The sequence below is a fragment of the Macaca thibetana genome, chromosome 7, assembly GCF_024542745.1.
Source record: "Macaca thibetana thibetana isolate TM-01 chromosome 7, ASM2454274v1, whole genome shotgun sequence".
In the NCBI taxonomy this organism is placed as follows: domain Eukaryota; kingdom Metazoa; phylum Chordata; class Mammalia; order Primates; family Cercopithecidae; genus Macaca; species Macaca thibetana.
In genome coordinates, this window is record NC_065584.1 from 146,323,249 (window position 1) to 146,341,233 (window position 17,985).

The 17,985-nt window shown below is 34.4% G+C and overlaps 1 protein-coding gene across 7 annotated transcripts in view; it reads right to left on the reverse strand.

Annotated features, from left to right (window-relative positions):
- Positions 1-17,985, reverse strand: part of VPS13C (vacuolar protein sorting 13 homolog C) — a 190,352-nt gene that overhangs the window by 68,666 nt on the left and 103,701 nt on the right. For all 7 annotated transcript variants that reach the window (XM_050797231.1, XM_050797228.1, XM_050797226.1 and 4 more), the window contains 7 exons: positions 14,968-15,272; positions 13,860-14,007; positions 9,891-10,044; positions 7,850-7,962; positions 4,692-4,861; positions 3,109-3,356; positions 1,291-1,520 (listed from right to left, as the gene is read on the reverse strand). In XM_050797231.1, coding sequence (XP_050653188.1) covers positions 1,291-1,520; positions 3,109-3,356; positions 4,692-4,861; positions 7,850-7,962; positions 9,891-10,044; positions 13,860-14,007; positions 14,968-15,272 — 1,368 coding nt within the window. The remainder of the gene's footprint in view (positions 1-1,290; positions 1,521-3,108; positions 3,357-4,691; positions 4,862-7,849; positions 7,963-9,890; positions 10,045-13,859; positions 14,008-14,967; positions 15,273-17,985) is intronic.

Consider the following 17,985-nt stretch of genomic DNA (forward strand, 5'->3'; position numbering starts at 1 on the left):
GTAATAAAGCACATTTACTGTTTAAAATGTTTCTTTCTGCTAAAATAGTTTTTAAATTATAGACTCTATAAAATATACCTTTGAAATAACTATAAAAGTGAGCTAAAGACTGTGGTAAGGTAGGTAAGTAAACAGTTTCCAGATGTTTGACAGGTCAGTCTGAAATATCATATAAGGCCTTTATTAGAATAAAAGTCAAATCTTCAAATTGTGAAGCTATATTCTTATATATCACTAAAGAAATGAATAAATAAGCTTGTACCTGAACTCACTGGAGCAATTAGTAGTGCATAATTGCCAGTTTTTAAAAAAATAGGATAAGGCCAGGTATGGTAGTGCATACCTATAATCCCGGCACTTTGGGAGGCCAAGGTAGGAGGACTGCTTGAGGCCAGGAGTTCAAGACCACCCTGCGCAACACAGCAAGACGCCTTCTCTACAAAAAAGTAATTTAAAAAAAAAAAAAAAACTAGCTGGCTAGTAGTCCTAGCTACTTAGGAGGCTGAGGCAGAGGGATTATTTGAGCCCAGTAGTTTGAGGTTGAAGTGAGGTAAGATGGCATTACTGCACTACAGGCTGGGTGACGGAGTGAGACCCTTGTCCCTAAAAGAGAAAGAATTAGGAAGAGCTAATTGATATAAGCTTTTGGTGACATGTAAAAAGATTATCCTGTCAAAGAATATTTCATGATAATATTATAGACTTCATACTTTCTTTATGCAAGTCACTTTGTCCACATATTTTTTAAATTTAAAATACCACTGCAAATAAGTCACATAATATAATGATTCTCTTACCATAAAATTATAAATACTACAAAATAATTGGTGTGGTAATTAACTGATTAAAATAATATTTTTCAATAATAATGTGAAAACATAATTGACATTCACTTTTAATAACAGAACACCATCACTTTTGGCAAGATGACTCCAATTTAATTTTTTTCATTCTAGGCCTAAATATTCATTCATTCATTCATTAGCTATACTCCAGTAAACAAAAGAAACAGTTGAAAAAGAATATTAATTTGTACTAAAATTCAAACACTACTCAACAGAAGATGGTATAATGAAAATAAAACTATTCTGGAGGTAGTCCCCAGTTCTGTCACTAGCAGCCATGGCTGTCATTTAACATCTTTGGAATTCAATATCTTTATATGTAAAACCCCAAGTTCACAATAAATAATCTCTAAAGTCCCTGCAGAACTCTCATATTATAGGATTCTATGAATCAACCATTTCTGACATTCTTCAACCCAAGATTAGGACACAAGGTAATTCTTACTGTGGTAATGTTTTTCCCTCTCTTTTCTCTGAGAAAAGGGCAAGCGAGCACTTTCAGATCTCTCACAGAAGCTTCCATCATCTGTTCGAGTTTGGATGTTGACAGAGAAAGGTTACATTGAAACGACGCTGTGAGAGCAGGAGCATCAGCCTTTGTCAGGCTGGCAACAAATACCACTTCTGGATCTGTGATCATGGCCTTTAAGGTCATATTTGGTCTAACAGAGTCATCTGAAGAAACAAACGACAGGAACCAGAAAAGTTTAAGGTAAGTCTTTTCATTTGACTACATGTTATCTACAAGTTGTTAACTTGTTCTCAATGTTTTTCTATAACAGATATGGTGAAACTGACAATATTAATTGGTTGATTAATACTAAGTATTAAATGATTATTAACAATTGCAGATTGAGCAAGATAAGGCAATCTGATCCCTGTCCCAAGAATATCATTACCACTCTGACCCAGGAAGAATAATCCTGTTTTGAAGTTTTTTTTTTTCAGAATTAAAGTATGTGCATGTACACAGGCATAAGTATATACTATCTTGCAGGGGAAGGGGAAAACTGGAAAGAAGAATATCAGGAAGAGGAAAAGAGACCCGATAAAAGAGATTATTATTACTTGTTTCTTTCAATTTCACCCAGAAGTCCATAGTCAATATCATATAATCTATACTATAAATATATTCAAAGCATATATAAATATAGAGATACCAGATATGATCACTATTTTAAAAATATTAAAGGTAAATTTTAAAAATAGCATTCTTACCAGGATATATTAGTTTTCCAATCTGGGTTATATATTAGAGAGAAAAATATCTGACCTTAGACAATTATAATTTAACATAGAAAAGTCACTGATCTGGCAGGGGCAAGGTGTAATCCACAGCACTTTGGGAGGCAGAGGTGGGTGGATTGCTTGAGCCTAGGAGTTTGAGACCAGCCTGGGTAATACGGCAAAGCCATGTCTACCAAAAAAATAAATAAATAAAAAAATACCAGGTGTGGTGGTGCACAACTGTGGACCCAAGCTACTCAGTAGGCTGAGGTGGGAGGATTGCTTGAACTCACATCAGGAGGCGAAAATTACAGTAAGCCAAGCTATATCACTGCCCTCTAGCCTAGGTGACAGAGTGAGAGCCTATGTCAAAAAAATTTAAAAAATATTTAAAAATTTTAAAAAAAGGAAAGAGGAGAGAAGAGGAGAGGAGAGAAAAGGAAAGGAAAGAAAAGGAAAGGAAAAGAAAGGGAAAGAAAAGAATCACTGATCTACTGGATAATGCTGGAATAAAAGAAGTATAGAGCTGAAAGTGGCTTCAGCATACACCAAGACCAGACATGCAAACTCTTCCAGAGTTTAAGGAGTTAAGCTGACATCCAGGGAAGTCCTGCTGGGTCCTCCAAAGTCCCCATGTTCTGCTTTAATGTTTCCAATTGTTCTTCAATGTGCTAGAATTCTCAACATGTTTTCTTTGAATAAGATTCCCCACCTATAAAACAGACCACTAACCACTGACCCAAATTAACCTCATTTCTGGATCAGTAAAGAAATGTTCATGGCACAGTTGGAACCAAAGTGGAGTTTCCTGGCCATTAGTCCAATTTCTACTGTACCTCTCTCTTAAAAATGTTTCCATTTTAAAACATTTCTTAAAATGTTTTTAAAAACTAAAAAGCTAAAGTTTATATACAGAATATGCTTAAACCTAAAAGACTAATTTTACATTCTTAAATTCTTCATTTCTCTTTTTTCTGGTTTGTAATTCTTGTCAAAATACACAAGTTGTCATCTATGACAGATAAATTCTGCCAACCTTTCTCTGTCTTGACCTTCCCTGTGGCAGTCTGTCTTGGTAAAATCTGTGTTTCTTTTGCCACATTTTCTGGACTCTGAGGCACAGCTTTGATAAAGAAATCTGCCACAGTCATCAGAAATTCCACACTGGCACATACATACAGCTTGTCAAGAATAGCATCAATTTGACTTCCATTTTTGTCTTGTTTGTAACTTAAATCAATCATAGAACTGTTGTTATCTTGGTCATTCTTTCTGTCAATCATTCTGAAAAAAAAATATGCTATTCATTATTTTATTCTTGCTAAAACAATAAAAAAGATGAAGAATTTCCTATATATCTCAATAATCTCTCTCTCACCTTTCAGTTTCTAATCTGTATAGAAAACAGGTCAACATTAAATAGAATCTTATTATCCATTAGTAAACAAGACTACTAATCTCCAAAGCAAGATATATGTTATTAAGCAATTACTGAATATTTTATACTTATAATAGAATTATATATGTTATTGCATTATAATGCAATTCTTGAGTATTACATTATAATGCAATACTAGAGAAACAAGCCAATAATGGCCGGAAAGGAATTTGGGCAATTAACAAAACACATCAGTGTAGTCACACAAAATATAAGGCAGCCTTTTTATATTATTTTATGAAATAAAACCTCCCTGAAGGAATTTATCTTCAAAGATCATCCTATGAAAATTTGAGTCCAAAAGTATTCAATATAATTCAAATCATCAAGTGTTTATCAAGTGTGCTCGACTATAGTTCCCCCACGTCCTCCCATGAACTGGAAAAAGCAGGCTACCTAACAGATGATAGCATTTATCACCCTTGCCTGGAGAGCTGTGGACAGCTACTCCAGACACAAAATTTGCAAACTAGAAAAGCTGGGTGCATGACAGCACTCTTTCCTCATTTATTCATCTCTCAGAAAAACCAAAGGCTCACAAGTATCCCATATGTATGCAATGGAGTCGAAGTTTAAGTAGCAACATAGTTTTTCTCAAAAACAACAACAAAAAAAAATCAGATACAAAATATTATGTCTCATTACTTGAGAAAAAAATAAAAACATAATTAGGCTATTGAAAATTACATATTTCCCACTTTATAAGTCACCCTTTCAAAAACGGCTTGATGATGTGAATGCACTAGAGATTCTATTTCTATTAAAACTTTGACAGAAATTTTGCATAACTGTTTTAAAAAGACATGAACAAAATAAACACGATGAGGCAAAATCCATAGCTTGAAGCCTTTTTTAAAACAAAACTCTGCCTACTGGGAAGAATTTAGAAAAATATATCACCAAATATATCACCCCATGTGGATTTAACTATTAAAACTCATTTTCTCTTAGTTCCCATTCTAAAGATGTTACTCCATTTTATTATAAACTTCCCTTTAACTTAACCTTTAAAGCAGTTGAATCTGATATTAGCACTACTTCTTAATGCAATTCAAATCAGGAAGTATGATGGAAAAGACAGAGATCTTCCTTTGATGATCCCTAGCTTAGCAACACCTGGCAGCCATGCCAGGTGCAATGTCAACCTTAAATAATGTATAGCAAATTCAGAGCTGACAAACCTCGATGTTGCTCTCTCAATTCCTTCTCTGAGGTCATCAAGGGTGCATGTCTTAAGTTTAACGCTGACATTCATTGAGCCATCCTTAAACATCTTCCCCGAGGAGGCCATAAGATGTAGTCTGAGTTCACCAAGCTGGAAACTGTCATTATGAAATGTAACTCCGGACTCCTATGGTACATTTTTCAAGCAAAAGAATCAATTATCTTTAAATATTATATAATTACTTTTAAACATATTACTTAATTCAAAGCTTAAAGGCAAACTGATCTCATGAATTTTAAAAGTATGAGTGCTAAAACAGCTGAATGGAACAGAGAATAATATGCATGTTTGTGAGTATAACTGTACATACAAATAAATACATATATGTGTGAGTATTCAACAACGCTTAGTATAGAAAATTTTATCTGATTTATGGTTTAATGCAAATAAAAATAATTAGGAAAGAGTTCTGTCAATTAATCAAACTAATAAATTTTTTCTTTTTTTTTTTTTGGAAATGGAGTTTCACTCTGTCGCCCAGGCTGGAGTGCAATGGCGCAGTCTCGGTTCACTGCATCCTCCACCTCCTGTGTTTAAGCAATTATCTGCCTCAGCCTCCTGACTAGCTGGGATTACAGGCGCACACCACCATGCCCAGCTAATTTTTTTTTTTTGTATTTTTAGTAGGGATGGGGTTTCACCATCTTGGCCAAGTCGATCTTCAACTCCTGACCTCGTGATCAGCCCACTTCCACCTCTCAAAGTGCTGGGATTACAGGCGTAAGCCACCGCGCCTGGCCTCTAACTAATAAATATTTAATGAGCTCTTCTGTTAAAAAACAGTGATAAGATTTATGAGGTTTACGAGAAAGAGTAAGGCATGGTAGACGATGTGAGCGAGCATACACCCTAATTCCTTGAGAAAACAAAATAGAAATACACTAAAAGGAACATCACAATAAGATGCTATTAGTTGTAAATGATTAAATATTTTGTGACATACAGTATTTTATTCATTCATATTTATATCTTCTCACATTTCACAAAGGCCATTTAGTGGTTAGGTAAAGAGTATAAATAGTAAAAGCTCAGAGAGGTTGAAGAGATCACTGTGGCTGGAGAAAATTCATGAAGAAGGTGAGAACTCAATAGAGCCTCAGAGGCTGAGTGGGATCAGATAGGCTAAGAGGGTGGCAGAAGACACTCTACATGAAGGAAAAACATGAACAAACAATTCAAGATGCTCTGAGGACACAGGATACAGGGTGATTGGGCTTGGATACTCCGATTAAAGAATGGTAGGGAAAAAACTAGAAAGAAATACAGAGGCCTAATCAAAGTCTCAAATCCTAAACTAAATATTTAAATTTTCATGTACAGAAAAACAGACCTCGATCTTTATTCTACCGTAACATATAATTCCAAATTCTCTCAGCATGCCCAGAATTTAAAAAACAACAACAACAAAAAAAAACAACAAAAAAAACCCAACCAATCAACAAACAAAAACCTTCAGGGAAGTGATGAACATCCATCACCATTGCTTACTAGAGACCCTGGCATTGATAATAGGGGTGCTGGGTATGTGCAATCATCGGCACACTGGTTAGAACTTCACCCTTTCTCTCACTCAAGATAGTATGTTCATACGATTGGGTCAGAATGACATTATTACTGGTAAACTTTGAATGCCTTTAACTTATGAAAATGGAAATAATTCACAAACTTTTATTCTGTAACCATTAATAGAAATGACCTGAGACACATCTACTGATCACAACACACTACTGTTTCCTGATAGGATTATTGATATGGTTTCCTTTTGTAGACAATTTGGAGCCACTGAATTTCTTTCCATAAGATGAAATTCAGATTATATAACACAATGTTTATTAGTGGAAAGGGAAGATGGAAATGTCTACATGAGATTCATTTAGGAAACTGAACTTGTGCGAATATCTAGGATGGATGAAAGTAAAAAATCAAACAATAGTAAAATCAAACATTGCAGTACTACAAGTGTAAGAAGAGTTTTAAATAAAGCAGCAGTGAGAATTAATAGAAAAAAGTAAATGTTTATTCAAAGAAAAAACTGACAGTACTCAGCATCTCAATGAATAAGGAAGGTATACAAGCAATGAAATAAAAGTAGACATCAAGATTCTAAGACTGCAGAACCAGCAGAATGATGGTACCAAGTAAAATGAAGAATGAATTTAACTGTTCATTTTCAGTAAGGTCATTTTCTGATGTTGTAATGAGCATTAAACATTAGAAAATAAGGTAGTTCATCACATAAATGACAGATACAAGCCCAAAATTCAATAGTAACAATGTATGAATATTGCATAATTTGTAGTAAATGAAATGAAATATGAATGAACATATTTCATATAAAAGGACATTAACAGATACAATACCCATAATCTGTATCTGTTGTTAATGTCCATTTGAGTATATTGTTCACTGCCCAATTAGAGTATATGCTCACTGTTGAATCTATAATCAATACAGAATATGGATATTAAAATATGTCGTATGTATTATAGGTATTAATGTATGACATAATATAATTAAAAATATTTACTGGAAGGAAATATCTGCATAATAAAAAATAGCTTTCTAAAATACCACTGACATATTATTTAGTTCAAATCATCACGGCATAAGACCTTGGTTCTTCAATTCTTTAATTAGTATCCTTAACACATAATCTACAACATATAACATTTATTTAATAGAAACACAATGAATGCTTACATATCAAGGATCATTGTTAATTTAAAAATAATCAGGTAAGGCTCCAAAGTCACTACTAAATTATTCGTAAGTCATTATATATACATATATATATATATAGCTATGTAATAAAACTGTACAAATAATCACTCATATATAAAATTCTTCTATTGTTAATAAATCAAAATGTGTTTTCGTGTTGATATTACTTGGAAAGAAATAAAACCCTGAGTACTTTGCCTTAGCCTTGTAAGATTATAAACACTAACAAAGTAAAGATAGAGGGCAGGACCAATGCATATTCTGTAGGCCAAACAGAATTTTATAGACATATTAAATGTTTCAATGAAAAGTCCCACAAAAAAAGGCCAACACTCTAAAACTGACTATCAAGAGTTAAGGATTTATTTCTAATTACAGAAAAGTATTACATACCTGGTTAATGTCATTGTTATAAAGGATAATGGAAAGAGATTCAAAGTGAAAGTCAAATTGGAGACTGACAGTCTGGTTCATAGAAAGCTTTGAGTCTGTCCAATCTTCTTGTTCTAATGGTGAAAATTTAAAATCTTTTAAGTAGGTACAGAATTTTATAAATATTTTTAAATATGAGATAATTTCTTAGTCTAAATTTATATGATGCTTTCTGGGATTCTGTAAATCATATTGAGACAATTAATAAAAATGGCAATTACATTCCAACTGTTAAATTTTAAAAATGGCAATGACTATTCCATATATATTTAGTATAAATGTACAAAGAGGCACAGGCAGACTATGTTAAAAATTTTTTTAAAGAGGGGGAATTAATTTTCAAGGCATTTACTGGCTACAAGCCATTTTCAAGACATTATGAAATTGGAGACACAGAACAGTCCAATACTTTGCCTTATATTAGACAACTAGTAACAGATTCTCTGCTAGCCTAATGCACTTCTCACTATCTCTAATTACCTATATTACCCAATCCGTTATCTTTATAAGAAGAACAGAATAAAACTCAATAGCAAAATCAAACAGAGTTCACATATGATGCAGGGGAAAGGAATGGGTGCTTTGGAATTTTGAGACAAATGAGACTTCAGGAAGTTAGTCTTTTCCCTCATCTTTAGATAGAGCATACAGATCTGAATAGATCTTGCTTTCAATCACTCTTATGGACAGATGCTATAATCTTTTTCAATATTGACTCTAATTTTTTGTCATTCTATAGAACAGTCTGTTTTTAAAAGTTACTGGAAAAACAAATACTGCATAACTTTAACCATATAAGCCTTCTCCAAGTTAGAAAATTCTATTTTTCTTGGAAATAATTTATATTCTAATTTTCATCATCTTTGCAGCTTCCATTTGAATTCACAAATTTTCCCAAGTGACACGGTGTCCATATAGCAAGAACCAGATACATGATTGTGATCATGGCTGAACATAATGAGATCACTAATCACGTAAGGCTTGCCTGTTAATAGTTTATTCATCTCTACATAGTTCCTGTTTAACTATAACAACAGCCTGTTTATCTAGCATTTGTCTGTATGGTGGCACAAACTTCACCTGGGGAGATGTTGACCTCATCAAGCTTATGCAATACTTAAAACTATCCACTTAAACCAGAAACCTTGCATATTGTTCTAGTCATTTGCTTGTCTGATTTCAAAACACACCTAGCCTAACTATAGGAGAAGCAGTGTTGATACGGTGTATCAGCTGGTAGTTTTATCAATTACTGTCATTTGAAGTAATAGCTGACGGTATGAGAGCATTAGAAAAGCACAGCAACCAGGACCATTCATTATATGGGCAAGGGGTACTTCATCTCTTTCCAGCCATGAAAATATTAACCTATTTACAGTCTAATAAAACATAATATTCACATCAATGGCTTTAAATTATGAAAAAAGAGTGAAATTATATTTAATATAATCTGTTTAAGAAATCAAAAAGAAACCTTATATTTTAGAAAAATTATTTTAAAATGGCTGAATTCAAAAGTTTCACTGCTTTTAATAGGTTCAAAGTAATGATCTGAAAAATTATCTTATGTATTTGATACATAATGCTCCAGTAAGTCCAGATAAATAAAGCTGTTACAAGAATACCTTCCTTTCTCATGGTTCAATTACCTGAGTATGATACGTGATACCAAGGTCCTTTTCTCTCTTAATTATTTTGGGACCTTACCACACTGCCTATCTAGTTTGATTCTTCTCTCAAGATACACCACCTCAGTGCATAGTGAATTCAGCAAATTTAGCATTCACTAGTAAAGGGTAAACAAGCACATGCCAACAAGTGACCCTTTCCCCTGTAGCAGACAACATACAAACATCCCAGCCCCAGCCAAATTTCCACAGTAAGTAGTACAATACTGAATTAGTTCATACCACATTGTGCTGGACAACCAGAAAAATACTAAATATAAATATGACATTAACACTAATTTTTTCTCCATAAAGTAAATATCATCAATTTATACCTTTGAGATGGTCAGGTCCACTTGAAACATCAACTTTTCTCACTCTTACAGCTTCCTGCACAGACTGTGTAGGGCTTGGTTGTGAGGAAGCTTCTCCAAGATTTTCCAGCAAAATTTTCATTAAAACTGTCAAGTCATCTTCACTTAGAGCAACCTAGAAACCACCAATAATTTGTTAACTATAACTAATAAAAAATGCAGACTATCATATCTATATCTCAATTTGTGGTTTTTCAAATTAATTGTTCACCTACTTAAAAAAGAGAGTTAGAGTTAGGACTATAATTACCAGAAGAGAAGTATTTCACCTTGTTTACTGTGTGTACACACACTTCTGCCTTCACCCATATCCAGGCCCCTGCCTCTGGTACTCCAACACTCTCTATGGCTTATCTGTTACTATGTCTTCCTGTTCCTGAACCTGTGCCTATCTGTCCCCTTTACCTATCTTCCCATCTCCATTCTGTCTCTCTCTCACCTCACCCAGCACCAGTTTCTTCTTCTATATTATTTACTCCCCTCAAAACTCAATACAAGAATAGTGTTGTTCAGTTTCTAGTCTCTACCAAAAAGTAAAAAGATGCTCTCCTGCTACTTAGCTCTTAATCTCAGTACATATGCATCTGAACATATATAAAACATTTGTTTAACTTATCAAGAATAATACCACTTAGAACAAAAACAAATGTATCTACAAAGAATGTTTAAAGAACAAAAAATAGGCAGGTAGCATATTAACTCTTACCTTCATAAAAGGGTATGTGTGGCAAAAAGAAAAAGAGCCAGGGCTTTGAGTCAGGCAGATGTGTATCAACTCTACCACTTTCAAGCTGTCTTGTCTGCAAAGTTTCTTAATGTCCTTAACTCAAGTTTCTTAATCTCTAAAATAGGCATAATACCAACTTTATCACAGGTGGCTGTAGAACAAGATAAAGCAACTAAAACAAATGAAGCTGCTACTGGCTGCTAAAATTCATTAAACCAGTACTTTCTTTGAATCTTCTTATCCTTCTACTACCTTGTGTAAGACACAGTGGCTCAAAAGGCCTGTTTCAAGTACTTACAAATTCACACAACAGCAAATCTCCTCTGAATACCACAGTACCCTATTTCCCCCAAATGAGGTCCCTACTACCAGAGAAATTGCCTAGTTCCCAGTTTAAATGAAAATACAGAGCTATTTAAGTACAAGATAATGACCAGGGATTTATGGCTTGTCCTAAGCCCCAGGCCTCATATAACAGGTGTAATTTTAATGCCTTAGAATTTCCTTGTGTGTCCCATCCCACTTCTCATACCAACCAAGATTACCACAGCTTTCTGAAGGGCAACTAAGTTCACCCCTCTTTCACTTTGCTGAGGGAAAAAAAAACAAGTATGAAGGACAATTTTGAAAGGCAGCCCCACAGTTCTTTAAAAACCATCAAACTGATCCACCCAAAACAACTTGTTGGTATCACCTGCCTGATACCCTTTTCCTGAGCTGCATCCCAGACCAGGGAAACAACCTGCTGGTATCACCTGCCTGATAACCTTTCTTGGCTGCATCCCAGGCCCAGGAAAACTATAGACTATGACCAAAGAGTGGGTGTTTAGAGAGACCTGGATCGGTGACAAATTAGACAGTGGTGGCCTCATCCACTGTTGCTGCATTCCTGAGTTAATAAGGATCCTTTTGGTTAAAGTAATTATCATACTTTGATGCTAAAGTATCTGATGTTACTTTTTCTTGTTTCTTCTAAAACACTTTAAAAAGCATAAAGGAAAAGGACAGAGAATACTATAATCTTCCCCTGTGAATCTACCACCTGGTTTTGTCAAATCTTAACAAGTTGCAATATTTCCTTCAGATCTTGTTTCCCCATTACAGATATAGCGGAAGCCCCATATGTACTTCTCTGAGACCCTATTCCCTTCTCCTTTCGTCCTTAGAGAAAGACACTAGCCTAATTTAGAGATTATTTCCATGAATACTTTTCTTAAAGTTATCACTACTGCATCTCTTATAAACAATATATAATAGGCAGATCACAAGGTCAGGAGGTCCAGACCATCCTGGCTAACACGGTGAAACCCCGTTTCTACTACACAAATACAAAAAATTAGCCAGGTGTGGTGATGGGCGCCTGTAGTCCCAGCTACTCGGGAGGCTGAGGCAAGAGAATGGCGTGAACCCAGGAGGTGGAGCTTGCAGTGAGCCAAGATTGCGCCACTGCACTCCAGCCTGGGCGACAGAGCGAGACTCCATCTCAAAAAAAAAAAAAAAAAAAAAAATGTATTAATAGTATTATATTGCCTGTTGAAAATCTGAAATTATATAAAACTGATAGAACTGTACTATCATTTTGCAACTCACTTTTTTATTTTTATGCTCAAGATATATCAATTTTGTTTCATATAGTTCTATTTCATTCACTTTATCTGCTTTACAACATCCATTATATGAAGATACCACAATTTTACCAACAGACATTCAGATTTTACTTATGCTTTCAGCAAACCTATAACCACACAATCTTTGAAAGGGATTGTCAAATATTAGTCCTGGGATCTAATCTTTGAAAGAGACAGCCAAATATTAGTCCCAAGATCTAATCTCTTAGCAGAAAGACAGAAATTAAAAGAAGGTACCCATACTCTGGAATAAAGCCTACCCTATGAATGCCCAAACAGACAGAATTCAATAATTGTTCTTCATGCAATATATCCACTAGTATATGAACAGAAACCCTTCATTTCTACAACAAGCTTCAATTTTAACTTCTTCCCTAGTAGAACTCTGCTCCTTTGATCCTTCCTATCTTATGTTAGAACCAACTCTGAAATAATCACAGGTATGAAAACCCATTAAACTGCTAAATTTTTGTTTGGTTTCATTTAGTCTCTCTCATCCCTATCCCACCCTTGGCTGTTTGGTTTCAACAGTTTCACACATAGGCACACAAGAATCACAGGATTCCTATACTTCCACAGCTACCTTCAACCAGTCTCACCTCCTCCTCTGAGCTGATATGCAACTTGCTAACTACACTATTAAAAATAATGCTGTGGCCGAGCACGATGGCTCACGCCTGTAATCCCAGCACTTTGGGGGGCCGAGGAGGGTGGATCACCTAAGGTCAGGAGTTCGAGACCAGCCTGGCCAACCTGGTGAAACCCCATCTCTACTAAAAATACAAAAATTAGCCGAGTGGGTGGGCGGTGCCTGTAATCCCTGCTACTCAGGAGGCTGAGGCAGGAGAATCGCTTGAACCTGGGTGGGGAGGTTCAGTGAGCCTAGATCACGCCACTGCATACCAGCCTAGGCCACAGAGCGAGACTCCGTCTCAAAAAAAAAAAGTTGTATTTATATACTTATCAAATATACATATTTGCCTATTCAAAATGGTATCACCTTTCTAATCAAAACAGGGCCTCTACAAACTACACTATTAAAAATAATAGTGTATTTATATGCTTATCAAATATACACATTTGCCTATTCAAAATGATATCATCTTTCTAATTAAAACAGGCCCTCTACACATTAAAAACACTAAGTTGCTTTGAATGTAGTGTCTGAACATCACTTTGCATTGTCTTACAATTTAACTGCATTAAAACTTTAACAGAATTTTCCAAAATTAAGAATAATATTTTTGGCACACTCCAGCAGATTTTATCTCAGACTCCTTGCTGGTTTTACCAAATAGCTAACTAAAATGAAAACAAAGAAAAGTGAGGGAAACAAGGATGATTTCATTTGCATATTTTTTGTTTATTTATTTTTGTTGTTTTTGAATAGGAAACAAAATCTAGTTTATTCGATTTATTACTTAGGCAAAAGTAAACATACAACAGACAAATGCTCACTAAGAGAAAACTGGTTTAGCTTTATCAATAATGTAGCATCTTCTACATTCTGATATCCACTAGAACTGCACTATGATCTATCAAGAAATTTTCATATATTATATACTAGCTACTTACCTGCATAGGTTTTAGTTTTCCTTTTATCTCCATCCCTGGAATTTGCACATACCATGCTGCTGCTAAGTTTCGTTGTATGGACAAAAGCATGTTGACTGGTTTTAAAATTTCAATGTCATTTTGTGGCAAGCTAGCCTGCAAAATAGTTCTGAAAGAAAAACAAGAGTTTACTTTTTACTTCACATTTACATTTTAAAATGAGGACTATCCTATTGTGTAACAGTTTCCACACTACATTTCATAAAGGCTAAAGGCTGCTATCAGAAGTCTTTTAGAATACACTTCTTTTCACATTTTTAAAATCAATCTAAATCAGAATAAAGTTTATATGCAGAGCTATCCAAAACCAAACCCATATAACACTGATTTCAAAGACATAATTTTCATACACTATTACTACTGCATTATTTATTATTTTTCACAAGCGCTGTTGATACAGCAAATAGTTTACTATCATGCAAACAAATGTTACATCCTCCTAAAACTGGAAGATAAAGAAAGTGATCTTATACTTAGCCCTTAATATGTTATTGGTACTTCTCTAGACTCAAGGGGAAAACTCAACTAATCTAAAAGTTAAACGAACATATGGTAATAGTCATTCTAGCTCCCCTGCCAACAATCATTTGCATAATCAAATAAATGCCCTTGTCACTCAACAGAGCCAACACTGCCCCATCTGGATTCACTAATCCTTTAGATAACTCACTGAAAATTCCCAAATGTGACAAGGTTTGAAAATGAGAAATAAATCTTAAATTTTATATTTTACAAAGTTTTTTCCCATCAAAAAAAAAGGAAATAGCTATGTGCAAAGTGAGAAAAATAAAAAAATTAAATTAAGTACTGAATAAACTATAATTTTATAATGGCTAATTTTTATAAAATAAAAAAATCATATTATAAATGTAGTAAGGGAAAACACAGACTCTATGAGGTGCATACATGACTATTAACCACTGACCCAAGAAGCCAATGGTCAAGGTTTCATAGTAAGAAGAAATAAGGAATGAAAACCACAAATTACTACAATATTTTACCTCAGGCAAAAATTGTATGAAAATCCTATTTCTAGTAAGCAATACACAATTAGATTACATATTTATACCTTGACAGCTTCAACTGAGTGAGTTCGATGTTCATTTTATCAATGACTGGAGGAAGAGAATAATGTTCCATAGGAACCAAGCTAAACTTGTTTTCAATTCTGATTAAACCCAGATCTGCTATAACAGCATTAGGTGATACCGAAGACTGAGGAATAATAATAACTGGTGCTTTCAAATTGATATCCATCAAAAGGCGGAAACTCTTTTGAGCCAAGTCTTTCATGCTAGAAGCAGCTCTTTCTGCAGCCTGGACTGTGGCTGTGCTCAAAGCTTCTTTAGCAGTTTGGAAATTGTTGAGGAAGTTCTGTTGGAAGAGACAGATATTTAGGGAAAAAGGTATTTATTTTTAAATGAAAAAACTTCAAAAAGAGTAACAACAGTTACTCTAGGAAGAAAGAGCTCTTTCTCTCATTTGATTTATTTGAGAATTATTTCATTCTCATGACAAATTTTTGCAACAATTCTTTTAAAAATCTCCTGTTTATTAAGAATGTTTTTTACTTTAAATTCAAATTTAAATGAAAGGGAGGACAGTACTGTACTTCTCCAAAAGTGGGTTCAATTCTGTACTGCTAGGTCACAGCAATAAAGTTTAGTCTTAGAAACTAAGCTTCTGCTGGCTTATTTCTGGAGGTTTTCTTCTTTTTTTTTTTTTTTAATGTACTCATGCATGAGGAAAGACAGTTAATTGCCTACAATCCTGTAATCATTAGTAAGAGTCAAAATTTATTTATAATAAGATGTATTTCATCTCAATTTCAACTAAAAACAGAAAAATTTTTCCCAATAAGGATAAGATCATTCTTAGAAGCGATGTTCTTGGTGTACATCCATTAATATTACAAAAGAAACCTAATCTCCCTGGCACCCACCTCCAAATTAATTACTCTCTAGAAAAGTAAACACGATGGTTTAACTAGAAATTCATGCTTTTAAGGAATCATGAGATTCTGCACATGGGAAACCCTATGGACTCCACTAAAAGGCTCCTGGAACTGACATACAACTTTGGTAAAGTTTCAGGATACAAAATCAATGTACAAAAATCAGTAGCATTTCTATATACCAGTAACATCCAAGCTGAGAGCCAAATGAAGAACACAATCCTATTTACAATAGCCATCAAAAAAACAAAGTACCTAGAAATACGTCTAACCAAGGAGGTGAAGGATCTCTACAAAGAGAACTAGAAAACACTGCTGAAAGAAATCACAGATGACACAGACAAATGGAAAAACATTCCATGCTCATGAATTGGAAGAATCAATATTGTTAAAATGGCTATACTTCTCAAAGCAATCTACAGAGTCAATGTTATTCCTATCAAACGACCAGTGTCATTTTTCACAGAACTAGAAAAAACTATTCTGAAATTCATATGGAACCAAAAAAGAACCCAAAAAACCAAAGCTATCCCAAGCAAAAAGAACAAAGCTGAGGCATCACATTACCTGACTTTATACTATACTATAAAGCTACAGTAACCCAAACAGCGTGGTACTGGTACAAAAACAGACAAACAGACCAAGGGAACAGAATCGAGGACCCAGAAATACAGCTGTACACTGATAGCCACCTGTTCTTTGACAAAGTCAACAAAAATAGGCAATGGGGAAAGGATTCCCTATTCAGTAAATGGTGCTGAGATAGCTGGCTAGCCATATGCAAAAGAAGGAAACAACTTTTTATTCTATGGTGAAAGGACCCCTACCTTTCACCACTTCAAAAATTAACTCAAGATGGATTAAATACATAAGTGTAAGACCTCAAAATATAAGAATCTTACAAGAAAACCTAGGAAACACCATTCTAGACATCAGCTTTGGGAAAGAATTTATGACTAAGTCCTTAAAAGCAATTGCAACAAAAATAAAAATTGACAAGTGGGACCTAGTTAAAGAGCTTCTGCACTACAAAAGAAACTTTCAATGGAGTAAACAGACAACCTACAAAGTAGAAAAAATATTCGCAAATTATGCATCTGACAAAAGTCTAACATCCAGAATCTATAAAAAATAGTGTGAACAAGTGAACAAGCGAAAAACAAATTCCATTTAAAACTGGGCAAAAGACATGAACAGACACTTCTCAAAAGAAGACATACAAGGAGCCAACAAATACATGAAAAAATGTTCCACATCACTAATACTTATAAATGCAAATCAAAACCATAATGAGATACCATTTCACACCGGTCAGAATGGTTGTTATTAAAAACTCAATAAATAACAGATGCTAGGGAGACTGCAGAGAAAAGAGAACATTTACATAACCACTTGTGGAAATCTAAATTATTTCAGTCACTGTAGAAAGCAATTTAGAGATTTCTCAAGGAATTCAAAACAAAACTACCATTTGACCCAGCAATCCCATTACTGGGTATATATCCAAAAGAAAATAAATGATTCTACCAAAAAGACACATGCACTCACGTGTTCATCAGAGCACAATTCACAACAGCAAAGACGTGGAATCTACCTAGGTGCCCATCAACAATGGACTAGATAAAGGAAACATGGCATATATACACCATGGAATGCTACACAGCCATAAAAAAGAATGGAATCATGTCCTTTGCAGCAACATGAATGCAGCTGGAGGCCATTATCCTAAGCAAATTAATGCAGGAACAGAAAACCAAATACTACATACTTTTGCTTATAAGTGGGAGCTAACCACTGGGTATTTTATGGACATAACAATGGGAACAACAGACACTGGGCACTACTACAGAGAGGGAGGAAAGGAGAAAAAGTTTGAAAAACTATTCTCAGTACTTGGGTGATGAGATCAATCATACCTCCAAACCTCAGCATCATGCAATATACTCATGTAACAAGCCTGTCCATGTATGCCCTGAATCTAAAATAGTTGGATTATCAACTGAAATTAAATAGTTGAAATTATCAACTGAAATTAACAACTGAAGTCCAAAAAAGTTGAAATTACCTTTTTAAAAAAAAAATTATGATTTTAAAAAGTTCTGATTGGCAGCCCCACTAAGAAGAATAGGCAGA